The 24,669-nt window shown below is 40.0% G+C and overlaps 1 protein-coding gene across 4 annotated transcripts in view; it reads left to right on the top strand.

Moving 5' to 3' along the window:
- Window positions 1–24,669, top strand: part of ENOX2 (ecto-NOX disulfide-thiol exchanger 2) — a 292,266-nt gene that overhangs the window by 241,951 nt on the left and 25,646 nt on the right. For all 4 annotated transcript variants that reach the window (XM_023757943.1, XM_023757939.1, XM_006082096.3 and 1 more), the window contains 4 exons: window positions 7,167–7,400; window positions 10,219–10,431; window positions 12,134–12,240; window positions 24,504–24,618. In XM_023757943.1, the coding sequence (XP_023613711.1) occupies window positions 7,167–7,400; window positions 10,219–10,431; window positions 12,134–12,240; window positions 24,504–24,618 (669 nt within the window). The remainder of the gene's footprint in view (window positions 1–7,166; window positions 7,401–10,218; window positions 10,432–12,133; window positions 12,241–24,503; window positions 24,619–24,669) is intronic.

Below are 24,669 nucleotides of genomic sequence, written 5' to 3' on the forward strand. Positions count from 1 at the left end.
AAAAACAAAACAAAAATCTCTTAGAAAAAGGGGCTAGAAACATAGAAATAATAATTTTGTTCTATTGGAGTGTGAACAGATTTGGGAGTTGGCACTGCACAGGACACCATCATAGCATCACAGTATTTTTTGTTTGTTTACACAAAGCTTTCCTATCGTCCTCTCATTTGATCTTCTCCATGATCCTGGCCGAATAGGTAATATGTGTATAATCATTAGTAGCTCCATTTTTCTGATGGCTCAGCTCACATGATCAAATAAAATGAATGGGTGTGAAAGTCGGTTGTAAACTGTAAAGGGCCCTAACAAAGTTTGTTTATGAAATGTATGTATTCTTCCTCTTTCTAAAAAGAATGTGTGGCATTTTTAGTGTTAATAGGTATTATTCTTTATAACAGCTTTATAATAGTTGACATACACTGAACCTAGTATATTTCAAAAATATAATTTGATATAATTGACACATACATATAGCTGTGAAACCATCACTAGAATCAAAATAATGAATATGTCCACCTCATCCAAAAGCTTTTTAAATTTTTTTCTCAAAAGCTTTCTTTATTCCTCTTTTGTAATCCTGTCCTCCTACGACTTTTGATTTTCCTCCCTAGGCAACCACTGATCCTTTTTATATCTAATTAGCGTGCATTTTCTAGAGTTTCGTATAAATGTAATTATGTATTATATATGCTCTTCCTTTCTTTGTATAGATCCATATTTCCATGTGATATCATTTTTCTGGTGCTTGAATTTTCTTTAACTTTTTAAATCTTTTTTTATCTTTATAAAAGATTATTTCAGATTATTACATATGTTCCTCTTTTTCCCCCCCATAGCTCCTTCCACCCAGTTCCCACCCCGCCCCAGGCCCTCGCCCCCCACACTGTCCTCGTCCACAGGTGTAAGATCTTTCTCCAATCTCTTCCGCACCCCCACACCCCCTTTGCCTTGAGAATTGTCAGTCCGCACCCTTTCCATGCCCCTGATTCTATTGCATTCACCAGTTTATTCTGTTCATCAGATTTTTTATTCATTTGATTTTAAGATTCACTTGTTGATAGATATGTATTTGTTGTCACTTTGTTGTGCATAATTTTTTATCTTTACCTTTTTCTTCTTCCTCCTCTTCTTAAAGAATACCCTTCAGCATTTCATATAATACTGGTTTGGTGGTGTTGAACTCCTTTAGCTATTTCTTGTCTGTGAAGCTCTTTATCTGACCTTCAATTCTAAAGGATAGCTTTGCTGGGTAGAGTAATCTTGGTTGTAGGTTCTTGCTATTCATCACTTTGAATATTTCTTGCCACTTCCTTCTGGCCCGCATAGTTTCTGTTGAGAAATCAGCTGACTGTCGTATGGGTACTCCCTTGTAGGTAACTAACTGTTTTTCTCTTGCTGCTTTTAAGATTCTCTCTTTGTCTTTTGCTCTTGGCATTTTAATTATGATGTGTCTTGGTGTGGTCCTCTTTGGATTCCTCTTGTTTGGGGTTCTCTGTGCTTCCTAGACTTGTAAGTCTATTTCTTTCACCAGGTAGGGGAAGTTTTCTGTCATTATTTCTTCAAATAGGTTTTCAATATCTTGCTCTCTCTCTTCTTCTGGCACCCCCATAATTCGGATGTTGGTACGCTTGAAGTTGTCCCAGAGGCTCCTTACACTATCTTCATATTTTGGGATTCTTTTTTCTTTTTGCTCTTCCAGTTGGGTGTTTTTTGTTTCCTCATATTTCAAATATTTGACTTGATTCTTGGGATCATCTTGCCTACTGTTGAATCTCTGTATATTACTCTTCATTTCAGTCAGTGTATGCTTAATTTCTGACTGGTCCTTTTCCTTTTTTTTTTTTTTTCATTCTCACTAAGATCCTTGAAGGTCTCACTAAGTTCCTCAGAGGTTTCTAGAAGATTCTTGAGTAACCTTATAACTGTGGCTTTGAACTCTATATCCAGTAGTTTGCTTTCTTCCATTTCTTTCATTTCTGGCATGTTTCTTTGTCTCCACATTTTGACTGCTTCCCTGTGTTTGTTTCTATGTATTTGGTAGCTGCTAAGTCTCCTTGAGTTGATAGAGTGGCCTTGTGTGGTAGGTGTCCTATAGGGCCCAGTGGCTCAGCCTCCCAGGTCACCTGAGGTGGCACTCTTGGTGCACCCCTTTGTGGGCTGTGTGCACAGTCTTGTTGTAGTTGAGCCTTGATTGCTGTTGGTATCACTGGGAGGAATTTACCTCCAGGCCAATTGGCAGTGAGAATCAGCTGTGTCTACAATGGAAGAGCTGCTGTGCAGGAGACACCCTTATGGGACAGGACTTGCTTCAGTGGGGCTTTGGTGCTCACTGAGTCTTCCCCTTGAGTGTGTCACTTATGGATGTGAAGAGTTGTAGTCTGGTATGGTCTCACATTGACCACTGGGTACCCTGGCTCTTGGATCTCCAAGGAAGTGCAGTCAGCCACTGCCTGGGGCCACCCAGCAGGAGCTACGGTGAGATCTGCAGATTCCTCCTTTTTGTATCGGTTTGGAAGTGCCCAGATGAGGCCCAGCTGTGAAGCAAGGCAGGCTGTTGCTGCTGGCCTGGGGCCTTCTTTTAATAGCTTTGGGGCTCCCTGACCCAGCTGCTGCCTGTTTGACAGGTTTTAGGCTGAGAAAGGACAGGCCATTCATATGCAAAAGCCACTGCACACAGCTTGGATGGGGTTGTAAATTGGGTGGGGCGGGATCTCTGGGAATCCCCAGGGTGGAGCAAATAGCAATGGCTGCCAGTCAGCCCTGCAACTGGAGAGGTCCCAGCACAAGAACAATGACTGCTGCAAGCACCTCTGTCTGAAAGAAAGCTGCCCTCGAGTTCCTGTCCCTATGCCAGACATTCGTTTATCCCTGTATGTGTCTGGGTCCCCCAGAGTCTCGCCCAGAACTGGAGTTCAGAGCAAGCGGGAGCTTGTATCTCCCTCCTGATTAAAAAAGCAGCACACCTGGGTGCCAGCCTGTTCTGCAACTCCACACCTCCTACAAGTCTCAATGCACTATCTTCACCTCTCTTGTTGTAGTACTTCCACTCAGCCAGCTTTCCCGTGGTTCTGGATGATAGTTGTTCTGTCTTTTAGTTGTAATTTTGATGTGTTTGTGAGAGGCAACAAGTACAGGTGCTTACCTGTGCCGCCATCTTGGTTCTCCCCCTCTTTAACCTTTTTAAAAATAATGCATCTGCTCCTGGTGAATTCTTTCAGCATTTGTATCAAAAAGAATTTATTCTACCTTTCTTTTTGAAAGATATATTCTGTGGGTATAGAATTCTAGGCTTGACAGGTTCCCACCTCCTCAAATGTTGCTCCACTATCTTCTTAATTGCATTGTTTCTGACAAGAAATATGATGTTATCCTTATCTTTTTGCTTTTCTGTATATAATGTGTTTTTTGTCTATAGCAGTCTTAAGGTATTCTCTTTATAGCTGGTGTTGAGTAAAATGATTATGATTTGCTTTGGTGTAATATCCTTCATGTTTCTTATGCTTGGAAATTCATTGAAATTCTTAGATCTTAGAGTTTTCATAAAGTTTGGAAAGTTTCCTGCCCTTACTTCTTCAAATATTTTTTCTATTCCTTTCCCTTTCTTAAATCAGTGCTCCATTAGGCATATATTAGGTTTTTTGAAGTTGAACCACAGCTCACTAATACTCTGTTTATTTTCTTCAGTCATTTTTCTCTATATATTTCATTTTTAATAGATTATATTGCTATGTCTTCAAGTTGATTAATCTTTTCTTTCGCAATGTCTAATTTGCCATTGGTACTATCCAGTGATTTTTTTTTCTTTTCAACTTAGACTTTGTAGTTTAAATCTCTAGCAGTTTGGCCCGGCCAGCATGGCTCAGTGGTTGAGCATCAACCTATGAACTAAGAGGTGACAGTTTGATTCCCAGTCAGGGCACATGCCCAGGTTGTGGGCTCCATCCCCAGTAGGGGCCATGCAGGAGGCAGCCGATCAATGATTCTCTCTCATCATTGATGTTTCTATCTCTCTCTTCCTCTCCCTTCTTCTCTGAAATCAATAAAAATATATATTTTTTAAAATCTCTAGCAGTTTGATTTTGGTTCTTTTTTTATGTCTTTTTTGTTTCTACTTAATATGTTAAATATTTCTCTAGCTTCTTAAGCATATGGAATCCAATTATAATAGTTGTTTTTGTGTCCTTATCTATTATTATGTTATCTATATCACTTTTGGGGTCTGTTTTGATTAATTTGATTAATTTTTTATATTATTATTTTCCTGCTTCTTTGCATATTGGGTAATTTATTGGATTTCAGACAGTGTGAAATTTCACTTGTATTGGGTGCCAGGTAATTTTTATTCCTATAAATATTCTTGAGCTTAGTTCTGGGATGCAGCATGGTTTAGTCCAGGGCTAGTTTTTTTATTATTTTTTGTTGTTGTTATTTCATTTTTGTTTTTCACTAATTAAGGCAAAACCCTACTGATTACTCTGTGAATTATTAGTTTTTCTGCTCTGGCTGGTGGAAAAGTGTTATTCCCAGCCCTATGTGAAGTCCAAGAATTGCTACCTCTAATGCTCAGGTAGTTTACACACACACACACACACACACACACACACACACACACGTAGACATTGATACTCAGTTAAATAATAGTGGAGGACTCTCTTCAGATCTTTAAAGTTCTTTCTCTATGTAGCTTTTTTCCCAGTATTCTTCCATACAAACTCTATCTACCATAGTCTCCCTGGACTCTCAGCTCAGTCTCCTCACTCAGGGAGATCACTGTGTTTTACTTGAGCTCCCCTCTCTGTGCTGAGGCCAGTGGTATCATTGACCTTTTGGTGCATCTCAAAGAATTCCATGTGATTTTCCACCTGCCTGGTCCGGTTCTCCACCAGCTCCACCATCTGACTCACAATCTGGATCTTCTGGTTGCCCAGCTCCTGACTCCAGATCAGGGCTTTTTGAATGCAGTATAGCACTCTCATCTTCTGTTTAAACTTCTCACAGTACTCATCTAGTTCCTTCAGGATTTGCTTCCCCCATTGCTTATGGCTGGCCTGTCGTGCAGGTCCGTAGGGCCAGGGTGGGAGGCATGAGCTGCATCCTCATTAGAGCCAGCAGCACAGCTAACAAGCCTCGCCCCAGGCCCCAGGCACCCTATTAATTGTCTATGTTCATTATACTGTGCATTAGATCTCTATGGCTTGTTTACTACTTGTTACAAATTTGTACCCTGAAATACCATCACTCTTATCCCTCCTTGTCTGTATTTTTGAGACTCACTTGCGTGTTTAATTTAAACCTGTCCCCTGGTGACCATCATTTTACTCTCTTTTTTTACAGATTTAACTTGTTTAGATTCTACTAGTACATATACTAGTACATAACATTATAGTACTTGTCTTTCTCTGTTTGACTTATCTCACTTAGCACAATGTGCTCAAGGTCTATCCATGTTGTTGTAAATGGGAGTATATCTTCTCTTCTCATGGCTTGAAAGTATTCTATTATGTAAAACTACCACATCTTTTTTTATCCATTCATCCACTGGTGGGCATTTGGGTTGTTTCCATATAATAATGCTGTGATAAACATGGGAGTGCATGTTTCTCATCAAAATCCTGTTGGGTATATACCCAGAAGTGGAATTGCTGGATAGTATGATAGATCTATTTTTAATTTTTGGAGAAACTTCCATATTGTTTTCCATGGTGGTTGTACAAATTTGCATCCATACCAACAATGTATAAGGGCTCCCTTTTCTCCACACCCTTGCCAGCACCTGTTGTCACTTGTCTTGTTGATTATAGAAATTCTGACAGGTGTGAGGTGACAACTCATTGTGGTTCTGATTTGCATTTCCCTCATGATTCGGGACTTCAAGCATCTTTTCATGTTTATGTTGGCCATTTGATGTCCTCTTTGGGAAATTGCCCATTTAGTTCTATTTTCTAATTGGATATTTTCTTGTTATTGAGTTGATTGAGTTCTTTATATATTTTTGATATTTTTTTAAATATATTTTATTGATTTTTTACAGAGAGGAAGGGAGAGAGATAGTTAGAAACATCGATGAGAGAGAAACATCAATCAGCTGCCTCCTGCACACCTCCCACCGGGGATGTGCCTGCAACCCAGGTACATGCCCTTGACCGGAATCGAACCTGGGACCCTTCAGTCCGCAGGCCGACACTCTATCCACTGAGCCAAACCGGTTTTGGCTATTTTTGATATTAACCCCTTATTAGATGTATGGTTAGCAAAATTTTTCTCCCCTTCTGTAAGTGGTCTTTTTTTATTATTTCTTCTGAGTGTGATGTATTTCTATTTGTTGATTTTTTGTTATTGTTATTTGTGCTTTTGGCATCATAAGACTCATTCTTTTTTATTATTATTATTATTAATCTTTAATTTCTTTATTGATTAAGGTATTACATATATGACCTCATCCCCCCATAAAGCCCCCCCCCCCAATCATGCCCTTATCCCCCTGTTCTCTGTGTCCATTGGTTGGGCTTATATGCATGCATACAAGTCCTTTGGTTGATCTCTCCCCCTTACCCCCACCCTCCCCTACCTTCCCTCTGTGGTTTGACAGTCTGATTGATGCTTCTCTGTCTCTGGATCTGATAAGACTCATTCTTTTTTAAAAAATATATTTTATTGATATTTTACAGAGAAGAAGGGAGAGAGAGGGATAGAGAGTTAGAAACATCTATGAGAGAGAAACATCGATTCAGCTGCCTCCTGCACACTCCCCACCGAGGATGTGCCCACAACCAAGGTACATGCCCTTGACCGGAATCGAACCCGGGACCCTTCAGTCCGCAGTCCGACGCTCTATCCACTGAGCCAAACCGGTTAGGGCAAGACTCATTCTTGATACCATTACCCACAGAGCCTCTCTCTGCCAGAGGTAAGATTGCAGATGGAGGAATGAATATCCTACACACAAGACTGACTTAACCCATAGAATAGTAAACTGTTATCAGAGATGAGACTATAATTCAAGTCTTTTGATAGTTCACCTTGCTAATAGTGGGGAGAGAATTTGGAGTCATGCAGTCACTTGAAACTGCTGCAACCGCATCTGAAGCATTAAACTTGGAAAGGTACCTACAGTTCCTCTCTCACTGGGCTACTCTTGTATTCCTCTGTCTTCCTCTTGCACTTAGGTTACCGCATTCGCCTGGGCTCTAGCACTGACAAGAAGGACACAGGCCGCCTCCACGTTGATTTTGCACAAGCTCGAGATGATCTGTATGAGTGGGAATGCAAACAGCGTATGCTAGCAAGGGAGGAGCGCCACCGTAGAAGGATGGAAGAAGAACGATTGCGCCCACCATCCCCACCCCCAGTGGTCCACTATTCAGATCATGAATGCAGCATTGTTGCTGAAAAACTTAAAGGTATAGAAAACATTTAAGCTTTGTGAGTAAAATAACTCCTCTGGGGAAATTTAATAAAAATATTTGTAGTTTTTGCAGTTATCCTTTGAATTTTCCACTAATAAATTCTAGACATTTCTTGTATTTTAACCTTACAGATAGAGAGGTGTACATAGTAATTCAGGAGCCAGAAAATCTGTCTGTCCTACCTGTGTCTCGCTTTTCTCTCAACACAGCAGGTTTCTAGAAAGAAACAAGTTTCCCGCCCCGCCTCCCTCCACATCAGAGAATTTTAGCAGTAATCCATGACTTGGGATATGTAAGCACCCTCCCTTTCATCATTGATAACAAGTTAGTTTGAGTTTTAAATCAGAATAAATTAGAATGATGGAACTTGATGTGACCCTGGAAAACTCTGGTAAAAATTCCCATTTTACAGATAAGAAAATGGAGGCCCCAAGAGTAGTCATAGTGTACATTTTCTTTAGATTACTCAAAGACTTAGCTACCAACAAAAGAGGACTTCTTTAATCACTTAAAATGCTCAACTTATTTCACACAGTGTCCATGAGATTTCTAGACATTGCTAAATGAGACTGCTTTTCTTTTAGTTTTGATTCCTGTTTCTCATGCTTGACCCTCTGAAGCATTTTGCTTACTTAACATTAATTGCCTTGCCTACTCTCCTGTGTTAGTAGCTTAAATTCAGTCTTTTCATTCTTGTGTGGTTGATTTTATCAGGTAAATGCTGGTGTCCCATTGATCTTATTGATGACACCAAACCAGGTTTAAAGGTATGAATTTCCCCTGCTTCTGGTGCTCTAGGCTCAGCAAGGTGCTGCTAATTCTAATTTCAATAGGTCTCATTTACCAAACTTGTTTGTACCAGATAACCTAAGGCAACAATTTCAACTGGTGTGCCACAAAAGGCATGCTGGTGTGCTGCAAGTATACCTATTTACTCAGAGGCACTGACGTCTTTTCACTTACATTGTCAAATAAAAAAAATGACAACAACCAACATAACACTAGCCATCCAGGGTGAACGAATCAAAATTATACCTTTGTTTTGTCAGATTGGCAAAAAATATATTTTTTGGTATGCTGCAGAATTTTAGTAATTAGTTTATGTGTGTGATGAGATGAAAAAGGTTGAAAATTGCTGGCCTAAGGGATTCATACATTTAAGAAACCCTTTGTTTGCATTGATTTTGTCTTCCTGTAAAAGAAAAGCAGAAAACATAGTATAGGATAGAGACACAGAAATAATGCGACTTTTTTAAAAAACTGGAAAAGCTGAAATCATTGGTAAAATGCCAGTTCAAGAATGACCTGTTCACATGACACCAAATGGGTCAATTTGATTTTTTTTTAATGAACTTGCTCGTCATGTGGACTTCAAGCATAAGGTAAGCATTAACATAAAGATTATATGCAAGTAGTGAAATGAAAAGCTGCTATAAAGGGCAGGCTGGCCTCTCATTATATGTCTACACTGAAAAAAGTCAAGAAACAAGGGATTCAAATTGCACTGAGAGATATTTCCACTGTACATAAGGGTTTCTGGCCAAAGAGGGATATGGAGCCCTAGAATGGTCTTTCAATGGGATGCTAATGGACTCTCCCTCTCAGGAGTTTTTAACAGCACAATGTGTAAGTGGCTATCTGGGGAAGCTGTACCAGAAGCTTTGGAAGAGCTCTGCTACTATTTTAACGTTAGAGAATAACTCCTAACTAGCTGCAGAAATATACTTGCAGGTTTCCTCAGGCAAGTGAAACAGGAGGTGAAGAAATGTAGGAACAGAATGAATTACATCAAAATAGATTGTGACTTGGACTGAGTGGAAGGCCTGTGGTTGTGGAATGAATGCAAGAGTGATGTTATAAAAGGTCAAAGATGTGTTTATTCCTGAAGAATTACCCATTTAACTCCTTCCTAAGGCTCCTTCCGATACTATAACTCCAGATCAAGGAAAAAGTAACTATCAAATTCAAGTTAGACTCAAATTTACTTTTCCTTATTAAAAAAATAGGATTGTAGAATTCTGAAATTCTCTCACCGCTAATTCATACATTACACATATGCATGCATACACACCTTCAGAGAGATTAAGAAATTTGCAATATGTGAAAACTACATCAGTAAATAAAACTTTTTAAAGGAAAGAATATACTGAACTAACAAGCAAAATAGAAACAGACTCATAGAGAACAGGCTGACAGCTGTCGGGGGGGGGAGGGATTGAAAAAAAAAGAGAGAGAAAGAACTCACGATATGGGCATCAGTGTGGTGACTGAGGGAGTGGGTGGAGGTGGAAGATGGTATATGGGTCTAGCTCAGGGGTCCTCAAACTTTTTAAACAGGGGGCCAGTTCACTGTCCCTCAGACCGTTGGAGGGCCGGACTATAGTTTAAAAAAAACTATGAACAAATTCCTATGCACACTGCACATATCTTATTTTGAAGTAAAAAAACAAAACGGGAACAAATACAATATTTGTATTTGCATGTGGCCCGCGGGCCGTAGTTAGAGGACCCCTGGTATAGGGGGATAAATGGTGATGGAAAAAATTCAAAAAAGAGAATAAACAATTGCCTTTCTGAAAATTCTTCATTGACTACAACCAATCTACTTTATGAGTCTTTGGTTCTTTCAGTCTGTCTGCCTGCCTGCTACCTGTGTGTACATGTATATGCATGTATGGCTCCTCATCCTCAGCAATACATTTAAGAACAACTTCCAAAAGACATGGTGGTCTCATTGCTGGCATGTTTGGAAAATAGATCAAGATTTGGTTACTTTTGATGATTCTAAAAGTAAATCCTTTTTTTTTTCAAGATGAATCCAAATTCTCAGAAGCCGTGCAGACCTTGCTCACTTGGATTGAGCGAGGAGAGGTGAACCGTCGCAGTGCCAACAACTTTTACTCCATGATTCAGTCGGCCAACAGCCACATCCGTCGCCTGGTGAATGAGAAAGTTACCCATGAGAAAGACATGGAAGAAGCAAAGGAGAAGTTCAAGCAGGCCCTTTCTGGAATTCTCATTCAGTGTGAGTGGAAATCAGAGTTGTGCTGAAAAGATGAGCGGGCACTTCACTTAGTCACCATTTTTTCTGCACAGGAACCAGGCCTACAAAGCCATTCTGTGTCAAGGGGCAAGGCTTCCTTCATTGTCATATGCTCTCCTTATATTGCCAAGTGACCAAGCTCCAATTTCACAGGATACATGTGGGGACCTCCTATGTGTATTTTCTCTGGCATATCTACTTCAGCTCCTTAGAAACAAACACTGACACTTAAACCACAATCCTGTGCCTCTACTTTGGCTTATTCTCAGGTTATAAGAGCCTCAGGCCTCAGTGAATTTTCAGGATTCCTTGCTGAAGTCAAAATTCAGCATTAGTAAGATTTGCATCATTCTTATCATATAATATGCTTTTTAGGTAACTACTTTTAATAATCAATGTAACCATGTTTGGCAAGGTGATTGGATAAAAGCCAAATTTGCTATTTCAATCTTTTATTTTTAGTTTCCCTTCTTGTACATTTTTTTTTACTGGATGTCATAGACACTGGGACATTTTTGGGAAGCCACTGAAATGGCCATTTTTCAAAAAGAAGGGCTACTCTAAACCTACTCAAAATCTCTTAAATGAAACAGATCAGATAAATTCTCAAGTAATGTTTTACTTCACTATACTGCACTCCTATCTTTTGAGTAAGGAGCTATATTCACCTTAAGAATAAGAGTGCAGATTTATGATTTTGCCTTTAAGCAGTTATGGCCCACTCTTCTGATACTTGACTTCCCATACTTGACTCATGTGTAATTGGAATTAAGGAAGAGTTGTATCACTTTCCATTTTTATTTTGAAAATGTATATGTGCATAGAATTCAGAAGGAGAAAGCACATTTTTGTATGACTAAAGAATATAGAAAAAGAGAAGAGCAAGTATCATGGCAATATAAATTCTTAAATTGTTAGTACACAGAGTGCAAACTGTGCTATAAAGAAAGAAATAGAACCTCTATAATTTCTTACCGTGAACACTCAGCCAGGCAGAGGCTTTTGTCCTTGTCTTTTCCCAAAAATGTCATGTCTATGTTTCCCTTCTCTTAAACTGGTTAGGATAAAGCCCCAGAATATTTGCATATATTTCCCCTTTTGACATTTTAAGAGACCCTGAAAAAAATACTATCTAAGCCTGTACGTACATGGTATTCTTTCATAAAACCTATATTTCTCTAGGCTTAAAATGCATTCCATCCATCTTAGGTTTTGATATGATGCTTCTGGTTCAACATACCTCAGAATAGTAAAAGGATGGCTTATGTTGAAGTGAAGCATCCAGGTTCATTTTAAAGGGCTGGTTTATGAAAGGAGCAGGTGGTCAAAAGGAGCTATTACAGTTTACTGCTTGCCACCATGCTGTGCAGAGTCAGTAGCACTAAATCACATTCACCTAGGACTTTTGCCTCTCCTGCCTGCATAGATACAGACTGCATGTATTTAAAACTTAGTCCCCATTTTACCTCAAGCCCTCTGGAATTCCCTTTTCTCTTTCTGAATATTGATATCTCTGTCTTTGACTCCCCTTTAAAATCATGGTACCCCAACACACATACCATAGCTTAATAGTGTCATACAAGAAGATACAACACGCCTGATGCTTCTCTTATTTCTTTTGTCTCCTCTTTTGCCATCTTGGATGATACTCTGGCCTAATTCAACTGCTGATCTGACGCTGCAGTTGAACAGATAGTTGCTGTGTACCATTCTGCCTCCAAACAAAAGGCATGGGACCACTTCACAAAAGCCCAGCGTAAAAACATCAGCGTCTGGTGCAAACAAGCTGAGGTTGGTAACTCTTTACTCTAATAGCCCCGGAGGGGGACAGTTTCTTCCTTTAACAAGTTATTGATTTGGAGTTTAGCCAGAATTAAATAGTGCCAAGCTCCCATGGTCACAACAAGGCACTAATGAAACATTAAGACATGTTATATCACCTGCCACTGTGGCCAGACCACCTGCTGCCAAAAGGGTAATAAATGTGCACATTCTGCTAGATGGATCCTTAGTAGTGAGAATGTAGCTATGATAATTATAATTTTACTTCTCTGTGCTAGCTGGTCTTGGATACAACAATAATTACTGACCTGTGAATTCAGTGTTAGTATTATTAGGGCTGTCTTACATTTATTAGAGCGTCTTGACACTTGGGCTGAAAGCTCCCTGGTGTTACATTGAAGCACTGAAATTTCTGAGCTTCTTTTATGAAACCTGCTCAGCCATCTCTTATAGGTCTCAGCTTTAAAGATAACAGAGGACTCTGATTTCAGATTAAGGTTGACACACACCTGTCTGCTTGTGCTGAAGTGACATTTTTTAGTGTAACATTAGAGTATGTCTGATGTGATTGGTTGTTATTCTCAATCCAAGATTAAAAACAAAGATGGGAGGTTTATTTTCACTGATATGTCTTTGGAATGATGTTACATATATGTCAAGTTTTTCTGTTCCTATGGGCAGCTTCATTACCCAGCACTGACATGTTCAATCTATGTATGCAGCAACTTTTTCAACTTTGTTTCTGAGTCCTTCCTGCCAGTCTGGTAATAGTCCCATTATATATATAGGGCAGATTATCATATTCCTTCACATTTAAATAGCATTTGTAAGACATTTGCATTTTATAAAGCATTTTCACATTGGTTATCTCACCTACCTCCCAATAGATGTGGTGTAGCTGGAAAGAACACTGAACTTGGGTGCAAATATGATTCCAAATCTCAACTCTGACATGTTATAGCTGTGTCACTTTGAGCAAGTCAGCCTTTCTCAGTAACTATTTCTTCACCTGTAAATTGGAGTTAATAGTGAAACCAGTCTTATAGGATTAAATGGAGTAAGAGATGTGTAGACAGCTTAGAAAATGTAAATGCTATATAAATGACAATAGTATTATTTCAATTTATCATTAACAACTCCACAAGGGCTAATAGGTGTAGTATTAATGTTTTACATGTGAGGAAACTGAGACAGAGTGTTAAGTGATGCACACAAAATTACACAGGACTAGAAATTCTTACTCTGATATAAACTGCCTTGTAAGTCTTGAGCAAGTCACTTCATTTAATCTTTGTGGACCTCAGTTTTCTAACCTATAAAATGAAGATAATAATCTATTCATTCTGACTTCATGAGAATACATGACATAGTTTGTGTGATAATAATATGAAAACTGTGAAGAGCATTTAGAAGAAAATAAGCAAAACCCTGTTCATATACTATCTCTGAGCCATCAATTCTGGCTCAGCAAAGGGATCTGGGAGTCACTAGGGCAGTGGTTCTCAACCTTCCTAATGCCGCGACCCTTTAATGCAGTTCCTCATGTTGTGGTGACCCCCAACCATAAAATTATTTTTGTTGCCACTTCATAACTGTAATTTTGCTACTGTTATGAATCGTAATGTAAATATCTGATATGCAGGATGTATTTTCATTGTTACAAATTGAACATAATTAAAGCATAGTGATTAATCACAAAAACAATATGTAATTATATATGTGTTTTCCGATGGTCTTAGGCGACCCCTGTGAAAGGGTCGTTCGACCCCCAAAGGGGTCGCGACCCACAGGTTGAGAACCGCTGCACTAGGGAGAAATTCCTGAAGACATCAGCCCAAGAGATGGGTAGAGTCATAAAAAGCCAGTAATGTTTTAAATTGTTTTTAAAAAGGAATTAGGAATATAAAAAAGGAGCTATTGTCTTACTGTAGCACAAAATGATTTTAGAATCCTAGGGTGTAACTCATGTTGTTGAGCTTCAACAAACAAAATTCAACATTTCAATTCAAATGTTTACTGAGCAATTCTCTGTCTCAAGCATTATGACAGGCAATGTAAGATGAGATGGTATTTGCTTTCAGGGACCTAGAAGGGTAGCAAAAGGGATCAAGGGGAGGAGTGGAGTTTAGTACCCTAAAATAAAAATATCCAAACTTTTTAAGTGTAGTTTGAATAGTTCAGAAGAATAAAGATTGAAAGGAAAATGCTCAATGTCTTACAATTATAGAAAAATAGTATTAAGTCTCCACCTTTTAGGGGGTGAAAGCAGCTGTCTGAACTCCCCGCCCCCATTACCAGAAGCCCTGCCAGTACAATACAGAGAGTGCCAGCTTACAGTGGTTCAACTTAAGATTTTTTTACTTTACTATGATATGTGATATGATATTCTCTTATGATGTTGGCCAGCACTAGCCAGCCACAGCTCCCAGTAAGCCACATGATCACAGGGATAAACAGCCAATACTCTACAGTGTATTGTGTTGCCAGAGGTTTTTTTTGGATATTGTGTTTGAAGGACATTTAAGGTGGGCTGGGCTAAGCTATGATGTTTAGTAGGTTAGGTGTATTAAATGCATTTTTTTACATACAAAATTTTCAACTTAAGATGAGTTTATCAGGTTCTAACCCATCATAAGTGGAGGAGCATCTGTATTGCCTTATTGGAAGAAGGCAGCCTCTGGCTGGAGCATCAACTTACCTAGGACACAACTGTTTGGTAAACAACTTTGCAATAAAATAGTCTCCATTAATATTATTCATCAAGGCTCTCTGCAGTTATATCATACTTACCTATCTGGTAGATACATATTTCATTTTAATTACCTTCTCAATAAAGACAGCTATGCCAGTGAGCTGAACATTTTCTCTGGGTCTGTATACAACTTAGAGCTATATACTCTATTACCTAATATTGTAGCAGAGCTTCCTTGGCACAGTGATGAGGGCAAACTATATGGCTAGAAGGACTTACCAAGAGCTGCATGTTTCACAATGTGCCTTGTAGAATTTATAGAAGCTCAGAAAAATGCTCCTGTCTATTGGATTGGACTAAATTAAGGGTCTACCTAGAATACCTCAATCTTGATAAGTAAAACAACTGAAAGTGGAACATAGCTCATCATTTTCCTGTGGTATTGTATTCCCTAAACCTAAAAGATCTCTTTTATATTATATTGGTCCCTCATTATTTTAAGATTTTTAATTGATTTTTAAAGAGAGAGGAGGTGAGAGGAAGAGAGAATCATCGATGTGAGAGTGAAACATCATTAGGCTGCTTCCCATACATACCCTACCAGGGATCCAGCCCAAAATCTGGACATGTGCTCTGACCAGGAATCGAACTGGTAACTTTTTACTGCATAGGACGTCACCCAACCAACTGAGGCACACTGGCCAGGGCTTTGGTGCCTTTTTAAGTCATAGCTTCTTTAACCTCTGCATACTTTCACTTGATAACAGGCAACTCTGAGGACTAAAAGGAGATATCCTATAGAAAGTGAAAAAAGTGTTCTCTTAAATTGAGGCTGCTGGAGGCTAGGAACAGTAGTTAGCATAATAAATGCGAGAAGTTTGTCAGAAGGCTGATGGACATCTTCAGCAGGGCTGAAGATCTACATATTATTACCTGCTGCCAAACAGCTGAGGGCAATTCCCCTAACCTGATAATCTTTTATTGTTTACCAAACCTTACCTTTGATGTGTATATCTGCTTTGCTAAAGGGCAAAATGTGTTAATAAAAAGCCTTGGGTCCGGAGATTTGGGGAGCTTAGTCACTAGAGCTAAGTTTCTGTCTGGCTCCCCCAATGTCTTCCAAATTCATATTTCTTGTGTAGTCTCTATTCATTTATGTGCAGCCCTTCTCCAGATTCCTGAACCCTTGCTGTGAAAAGACTGTGGCAGAAGCTGCCAAATAGCACCCCACTGAGAATCAGAACATCTCAGTGACTTCAACTAGACTTGCTTTTATTTTTTTTCCTAGGCATTGAAGCTACAACTCCTAAATCAGGGGTTTCTTCAAATTGGAAGTCTCTGATATTGAGCATTTTTTACCAGTTGCCTCTGGGAATATGCCAGCTGGTGACCTCCTGGTGTCACAAATTACCTATTCCTTGTCTAATTGTCATCCTCCTACTAGCGGCCAGCACTGACTTACTATGGTTAAAGATAGGTTATGGAGTAAGAATAAAACGTCCCTGAAGACAGAGTGTTTAAGCACTCACTTTTGTTAGCATATGTCAGGCAGACTAGTTTGCTAATGAATCTTTTTCATTGATTTATTTTCCTGATTTACATGTGTGTGAGGCTGCTGCTGATACAACTGGAAAGGCTAATAAAAGACGTCTAAAGTCCTTCCCCTTTCTAAAAGTTAGTGTCTGTAATGACTTTACTGACAGTTCTGTGTTGTGGGAACAATTTTTCTACAAGAACATTTAAAACCTGCATGTTTCTCTTCCTGAGAAGCTGGCCTAGATTAGACGTTAAACCTTGGATAACATATCGAAACTAGAGCAATGGCAGTAGGCACTAAAAGATACCTCTTGCATGCTCCCTAATATGTGATTTATACCATTGAGCCAGAGGAAAAGGGACTTGGTGATTACTAGCATTCTTGTAAAATGAAATTCTGTGATTGCTAACATAACTTTCTCTCTAGATTTCTAGGCTTACCATTTCAAACTCTGAAGACCTGTTTACAGATAGATGTTCAAGTCATCTGCATACCCTTGTTTTAGGGCCCATTTGCATTAACATTAGCTATTGGCTTTCAGCCATCAAAACACATAAAACAAAATTTGGATCAATCTAATTTGTATTTCTATTATGTATCATACAATAGGCATTGATTAAGAATCTGTTTGTGCTTTGCTTCATTGTATTGAATGATATCGCAGAATCAAATTTCTATGTAAGTGTAGAAGCTACGTACCTATCCCCTGCTCTTTTCAATTCCTTCATTTCACCCTTTCCACACCACATATCCTAATAATGTTGAAAATCTGGGTAAGTAAAGTTTTGTTACACAATTAGCAAGGAATTTTGCTTTTCTAATAATCATGTTTCTATAAAAACATGAGTATATAAAAGATGAATTTAAGTGCACATAAAATTTTTAAACTTTTAAGTAGTTTTAGATAGTTAACAGGGACTGATTTATGATTTGCTTATTTTATGATGAATCAAGAATGTCAGCAGATACACAGATTATTCTTTTCATGTAATTTCCTCTATCTATGGTTTCAGTTTTCTTCTGTGTTGAAAGTGCTTTGTCCTCAATTGTGAAGAAGTGTGTGTATTTCTGAGCTTCAGAAAAGTTACCATTTTTAGAACAGACTCAAAGCCATTATAACACATTTTCAGAAATCACCAACAGTTCACTGTTTAGATAAAAAATATTGCAGGCCTACTATGGGCAAGAGAGTGGTATAGATACTTTAGGAAGGTTATCTTACCTTTTTTATGTAGTCTGTCAGTGACATGACCCACTCAATTTCAAGTAGAGATTTACAAATGAAAATGTCTGGAAAATGTTTTTACATGCCATTGCCACTCTTTTGGTTTTGCACTGAATCCAAATGTCAGGGTTGGGGAGGAGGCAAATTTGGGAAGCACAGCTATTTCTCATGCTCCCTGAACTTCAGTGGCTCAGAATCCTCCTCCTGCCTGCATCTATGTCCAAGGTTGGTGGAGTGCCTTCCTTAGGTAAATGCTACCTTTCAACCTTGCACTCTGAAGGTATTTGTTAGGGTTTGCTTCCCAAAGTAGAGCTCTCTTGATCCACCATAGAATACAAAAAACAGGTATCTTAGCTATCAAGGGGTTTTACGTTAAGGTTATCAAAGAATTAAAATCTCACTTGCTTTACTTAGGGGGGTACTGTCATTTACTAAATGCTCTTTATAAGTTTCCGGGAGTATTGTACCTTTTAACTTCTGGTGTTCTCTGCTTTCTATTATATTCATGTGACTTAGTATCAGATATTTATAGAAGAGTCATGATACAGGCCTTAGTTTCTTTGTAGCTAAGAAAGATTGCCTAGCCCTACCTGGTTTGGCTCAATGGATAGAGCATCGGTCTGTGGACTGAAGGGTCCCGGGTTCAATTCCAGTCAAGGGCACATGCCTGAGTTGCAAGCTCGATCCCCAGTGTGGGACATGCAGGAGGCAGCCAATCAATGATTCTCTCTCATCATTGATGTTTCTATCTCTCTCTCCCTCTCCCTTCCTGTCTAAAATTAATTTAAAAATATGTAAAAAGGAAAGATTGTCTAGTGGTTAGAGGGCTCTAACCACTTTGCATGCCAGACTAAATAACTTAAAGCAAATATCTTCTTAGTTTTTCCTATCCTTATTTCATTATCAATGAAAAGAACCAGTAACTCTTGTTCATGAAGTAATTTGAGGCACTGAGGTAAAAGTTGTCAATAGGTATGTTATATTTCTAGGGATTTTTTAAGAAATGTGAGGTACCTCTAGATAAGCTGTATCACTTAGCCATTAAACTGTTTATACTTCTAAGAAGATATTATGCTTTCTTGACGAGCTGGAAACAGAAAGATGCCATGTGGATGCTGAGCAGCTACAGGGCATGTCTTAGCTCTCAGTAACATCTTCTTGCCCTGGGGCATTTCTCTAGAATGAACATAATTTATTCTTTTGAAAAACACAATAACTTTCCTAGAGTTAGACATCATGTTTGTGAATTGAGAGTTGGTCTTTGTTTATACCCTCTGACAGTTTACATTTTTGTTAAATAACTAGGAGAGCCATGACTTTTCCGGGTATAGTAAGTTTTACAATACTTGAATTTGTCAGTGTCAGTCCTCATTAGAATCACCTTTCCAGGAACAGCTCTTTGATGATAACTGAAACCTAGACTCATGAGATAGAATAAATTCTTAGAAATTAGCAATTTATTTTTCTCTGAACAATGAGTATAAATCAGACATAACAAATCTCTCTCTAGTCACAGCCCTTTAAGGTTCATTTTTCTCAAGCAGCTCATCATTTTCTTCTATTTTATGTAATGCCCCTGCAGCACATGAAGGATGCTATGTTAGTATTTCTATTTTCTATTACTTTTATTTTTCTACTAGAGGCCTGGTGCAAATTCGTGCATGGGCAGGGTCCCTCAGCCTGGCCAGCGAAAGAAGCCTATCCGGGGGACAGCTGGCTAGGGGGAGGGACCCTGGGAGGTTGGCTTGCCAGGCCCCAATCAGGGCCATTGATGGGGCCAGCAGGCCAATCTCCTGCGGTCCCTCCCCCTTGCCAGCCAACCCTCCCCCCTCCGATTGGGGCCAGTGAGGAGGGGGGAACTGGCCAGGGGGAAGGGCCATGGGAGGTTGGCTGTGGGAGCACACTGACCACCAGGGGGAAGCTCCTGCATTGAGCATCTGCCCCCTGGTGGTCAGTGCGCGTCATAGCGACTGGTCGACCAGTCATTCAGTCATAACAGTCACTTAGGCTTTTATATATATAGACTAGGGGCCCGGTGAATGAAATTTGTGCACTGGAGGGGGATGTCCTTCAGCCCAGCCTGCCCCCTATCACATACTGGGAGCCCTCAGGGGATGTCCTACTGACGGCTTAGGCCCGCTCCCTGCTCCCCTTGGGAATAGGGCCTAAGCCGCAGTCTAGCCTCCCTTTGTGGGAGGTGACCGGGCTGATCAGGGGAAGGCACCAGCCCCATCACCCCACTGCTGCAGCCACTGCCAGTCACCGCAGCCAGCAAGGTGTTTTCATCAACATGGACTCCAGTCCCTTCACCATGAAAAAATGACAACTTTCTTTAGGCATTTTCAAGATGTGTCTTTCATATAATAATAATTTCTTTATTTTTTTTTATCCTCACCTGAGGATATGTTTCCATTGATTTTTAGAGAATGTGGAAGAGAAAGGGAAAGACAGAGAGAAACATCAAAGTGAGAGGTACACTTTTTTTTAATATATTTTATTGATTTTTTACAGAGAGGAAGGGAGAGAGATAGAGAGTTAGAAACATCGATGAGAGAGAAACATCGATCAGCTGCCTCCTGCACATCTCCTACTGAGGATGTGCCCACAACCCAGGTACATGCCCTTGACCGGAATCGAACCTGCGACCTTTCAGTCCTCAGGCCGACGCTCTATCCACTGAGCCAAACCGGTTTCGGCGAGAGGTACACTTTGATTGGTTGCCTCCTACATGAGCCCTGACCTGGGCCCCGGCCAGGGAGGAGCCTGCAACCTAGGTACATGCCCTTGGTCAGAATTGAACTCAGACCCTGCCATCGGCAGGCCAAGGCATTATCCACTGAGCCAAACCAGCTAGGGAAGGATATGACATTTCTTAGCCTTCCAGCAGAGGACCTTCGTTTTTTTCACCAGGAGTGTGATGAAAAACCCTAGATCACCTTTTTGGATTCTTATTACCCAAGTTACTAAGAATATTACCAGTGGCATACAGGGAGTTTAACCAATGAGCGGTCAGAAAAGGTGTTTCCTCTGTAGTTCACACCAATCGCTGGCTTGGCCACCCCCTCCCCATATCCCCCCAGGCCTGACGCCTCTGGCCCAGGCTTCAGGCCTGGGCAGGGGACCCCCATCTCCCCCCGATCACCGGCTCCACCCTGGCCCAAGCCTGATGCCTCGGCCAGAGGCGTCAACCCCCATCACCCTCCGATCGCCAGATTGGCCCCTTGCCCAGGCCTGACGCCTCCACCAGAGGTGTCAGGCCTGGGCAGGGAACCCCCATCTTCCCCTGATCACCGGCTCCGCCCCCCCCGCCCAGGCCTGACACCTCTTGCCAAGGTGTCAGGCTTGGGCAGGGGACCTCCAGATCCCTCCGATTGCTGGCTCCGCCCCCCACCCAGGCCTGACGCCTCTGGCCCAGGCTTCAGGCCTGGGCAGGGGAACCCCCATATCCCCTCTCACGGGCTCCACCCACCACCCAGGCTTGATGCCCCTGGCCCAGGCTTCAGGCTTGGGCAGGGGACCCGCAGACCCTCCGATTGCCAGCTCCGCCCCCCCACCCAGGCCTGACACCTCGGCCAGAGCCCGAATCTCCACAATCTTCCAATCGCCAGATTGGCCCCTTGCCTAGCCTGACCCCTCCCCCAGAGGTGTCAGGCCTGGGCAGGGGACCCCCATCTCCCCCCAATCACCGGCTTCTGGGTGGCTTCTGGGGCGGGCCTGCAGCCCGGGATAGTGGCTTGCACTGGCAGCTGTGCTGTCCTGCAGCACTGTCCCACCCTGCCTGCAGTATGCAAATTAGCCTCCATATTTGTTGGTGGTTAATTTGCATATTTTGCTGATTAACCAATGGGAGGCGTAGCGAAGGTATGGTCAATTACCATGTTTGTCTATTATTAGATAGGATTACTTCTTAACTATCAATGATAGCATTGAGTAGCTCACTTTTTTCAAAGTTATTTTTATTTATCTTTAGTGAAAACTGATATAGAAATCATTATTTTTCCTGATAAAAGCAATAACAAAGAAGGATATTAATTTAGATAGTTATTACCAGTGGCATTAAATATTAAGAAATATATTTGAAATATTTATAATCCCTCTAAGTGGAAGTATTTTTCACCATACACCTTTGGATATTTCCTGTATTACGGGCCATTTGGAGCTAACCTGGCAAGGAATACGCAGCTCAGTGCTGAGGAGATTTTAACTGGCATCAAGTGGCCTCTAAATGATTATAAGCTGCTCCAAAATACACAATTCTCATATTTACACTTTTTGAAAAAGTGACTTTCCCAGTGTGATCTTGATCATTTCCAATGTTTTCATGCCTCCCTGAAGACCTGCATTTACATCTGGTAGCACTTCCCTTCAGTCTGAAGTACTTTCTTCAGCATTTCTTATGGTACAAGTCTTTGGGTGACAAATTCTTGCATTTACATTTGTCTAAAAATATATTTATCGTATCTTTATTCTTGAAAGATATTTTCTCTGAATATAGAACTCTGAGCAAATAGATATTTTTATTTTCTCCTGTACTTTAAAGATATTGTTCCCCTGACTTCTGGCCTTTGTTGTTTCTAAAAAACATCAAAATATTCTATTGATAATGCCTTGCATTTAATGTGTTGTTTTTTTCTGGCTGCTTTGAAGATTTCTCTCTTTTTTTTAAGTTTTATAAGACATAAACAACATACAGTACTGTAGTTTAAGATGTAATTAATGACTTTAATTACATGTATTGTGAAGTGATTATCACAATAAGTTTAGTTAAAGAGTTAAAGGTTTTCAGCAGTTTTGCTATGATATTCCTAGTCATACTTTTTTTCACACATATCCTGCTTTGGATTCACTGAGTTCTTTGAATATATAGAGTAATCTATTTCATCAAATTTGAGAAATCTTCAACTATTTTTTCTTTAAAGATTTTGAATAATTTAGTTTCCCCTATTCCTGTGATTCCAGTTAGTTTCTCTCTGTTCTTCAGATTGGGTAAATGTGCATTATTCTCTTTGAGTTCTCTCTTTATTTTGTCATCTGCATTCTACTGTTAGGTTTATCCAATTACTTTTATTTCAGATATCTTCAGATATTGTATTTTTCAGTTTTAGAATTGCCATTTGGTTCTTTTTAAACGTTTCTACTTCTCAACTAAGGCTTACTACCTTTTCATTCATTATAAATATATTTTCTTTATATCACTGAGATAATTATAATAGCTGCATTAACTCCTTGTCTGCTAAATGCCGTATCTGGTTGATTTCAAGTTTGGTCTCTGTTGATTGTCTTTTCTCTTGAAGATGGATCATCTCATCCTAGTTCTTTGTGTCATGTAATTTGGGGCTTTTCCTGTACATTGTGAATATTTTTTTTCTTTTTTAACATTTTTTATTGATTTCAGAGAGGAAGGGAGAGAGAGAGGATAGAAACATCAATGATGAGAGAAAATCATTGATGGGCTGCCTTCTGCACGTCCCCCACTGGGGATTGAGCCCACAACCTGGGCATGTGCCCTGACCAGAATAGAACCATGACCTCCTGGTTCATAGGTTGATGCTCAGCCACTGAGCCACGCAGGTTGGGCTGAATATTTTTTAAATATTAAAAATATTTTAAAACTCTGGATTATTTCATGTTCTTTCAAAGAATGTTGACTTGGCCCTGCTTTGTTTTAAATAGTAATTTTCTTTATTAGAGTTAAGCTAAAAATTATCTATCTCAGATGGCAGCTCAAATCTCAATTCAGTTCTTTTAGCCTTAGCTGTGTTGTTTGGAATCTGCACTGTGCTTCTATGATTCATGGGTTATCTAGAAATTTGAATAGATCTTATTCACAGAATTTGAATTTCTCTATCTTTGCCTCCCTTTGTTCTGAGACTGTGGTTACCCTGCACTCTCTTATTTACTTCTTTAAGATATAAAGAACATGGATTTTCTATTAAAAATTTAGCAGTCCTGTGAGGTGGTTGCTCCCAGACTAAAAGGCCCTTTAAAAACTGGGAGACCCACACCCTTCTTCCAAGTGTCAGCTCCTCTTCAGAATATGCCTGCTTTTGTTCACTCTCCACTGACATTAAGTAGTTAGGGGTTTGCTTTGGTTTTGTGTTTTGTTTGCAAAGTATATTTATTATCTACTAGAGGCCTGGTGCATGAATTCGTGCACAGGTGCATGAATTCGTGCACAGGGGGCCCATTGGACCAGGCTGACAGGGGACAGGGGCCGTGGTTGGTTGGCAGTCAACCCCGCCCCTGATCGGGGTGTTGGGGACCGATCGGGGGCCAGGTTGTCCCGGGATGGGAGGGGGGCCGATCAGGGCCCGGATCAGGCTGGTTGGCTGCCACAATGCAAGTCATAGCCACCAGTCATTCTGGTCATTCTGGTCGTTCCCCCGTTCCAGTCACAGGGCTTTTATATATATAGATGGAAGGGGTGATCTGGTAGAAGCTCATTCCTGACTACTCATTTTTGCTGTAACTTCTAAACCTGCAAAAGTTTGAGTAAGAGTTCTGTTGAATACTCTACCCAAAAAAACTTGAAAACAAGTACTTTCTGATATGAGAGGGATATAAAAATTATCAACTGCCAGAGCTCTGGGTATGGAAAGAAAGCCTAATGAAAGACAGAGTGTACAAAGTCTGCTTTGTTTTATTGAGATTATTTTAGCTTCAACATGACCCTTTGCCTTTGCCTTTGCCTTTGCCCTTAGAGAACTCTGAAATTTTGTTATATGTCAACAAACCTGCTTTATCTTATCCTTAACTCTGGTCGTTTTATCAACATTTTTGAGGCTTTCCCACCTAAAAAGCATACCTTTTAACTTTAGGAAATCCGTAACATACATAATGATGAATTAATGGGAATCAGGAGAGAAGAAGAAATGGAGATGTCTGATGATGAAATAGAAGAAAAAACAGAAACAAAAGAAACTGAGGAATCAGGTAAAGATAATTCTGCTTTGTTTTACTTGAATAACATCTACTGCAAGGATG

The sequence above is a fragment of the Myotis lucifugus genome, unplaced genomic scaffold, assembly GCF_000147115.1.
Source record: "Myotis lucifugus unplaced genomic scaffold, Myoluc2.0 scaffold_2, whole genome shotgun sequence".
In the NCBI taxonomy this organism is placed as follows: domain Eukaryota; kingdom Metazoa; phylum Chordata; class Mammalia; order Chiroptera; family Vespertilionidae; genus Myotis; species Myotis lucifugus.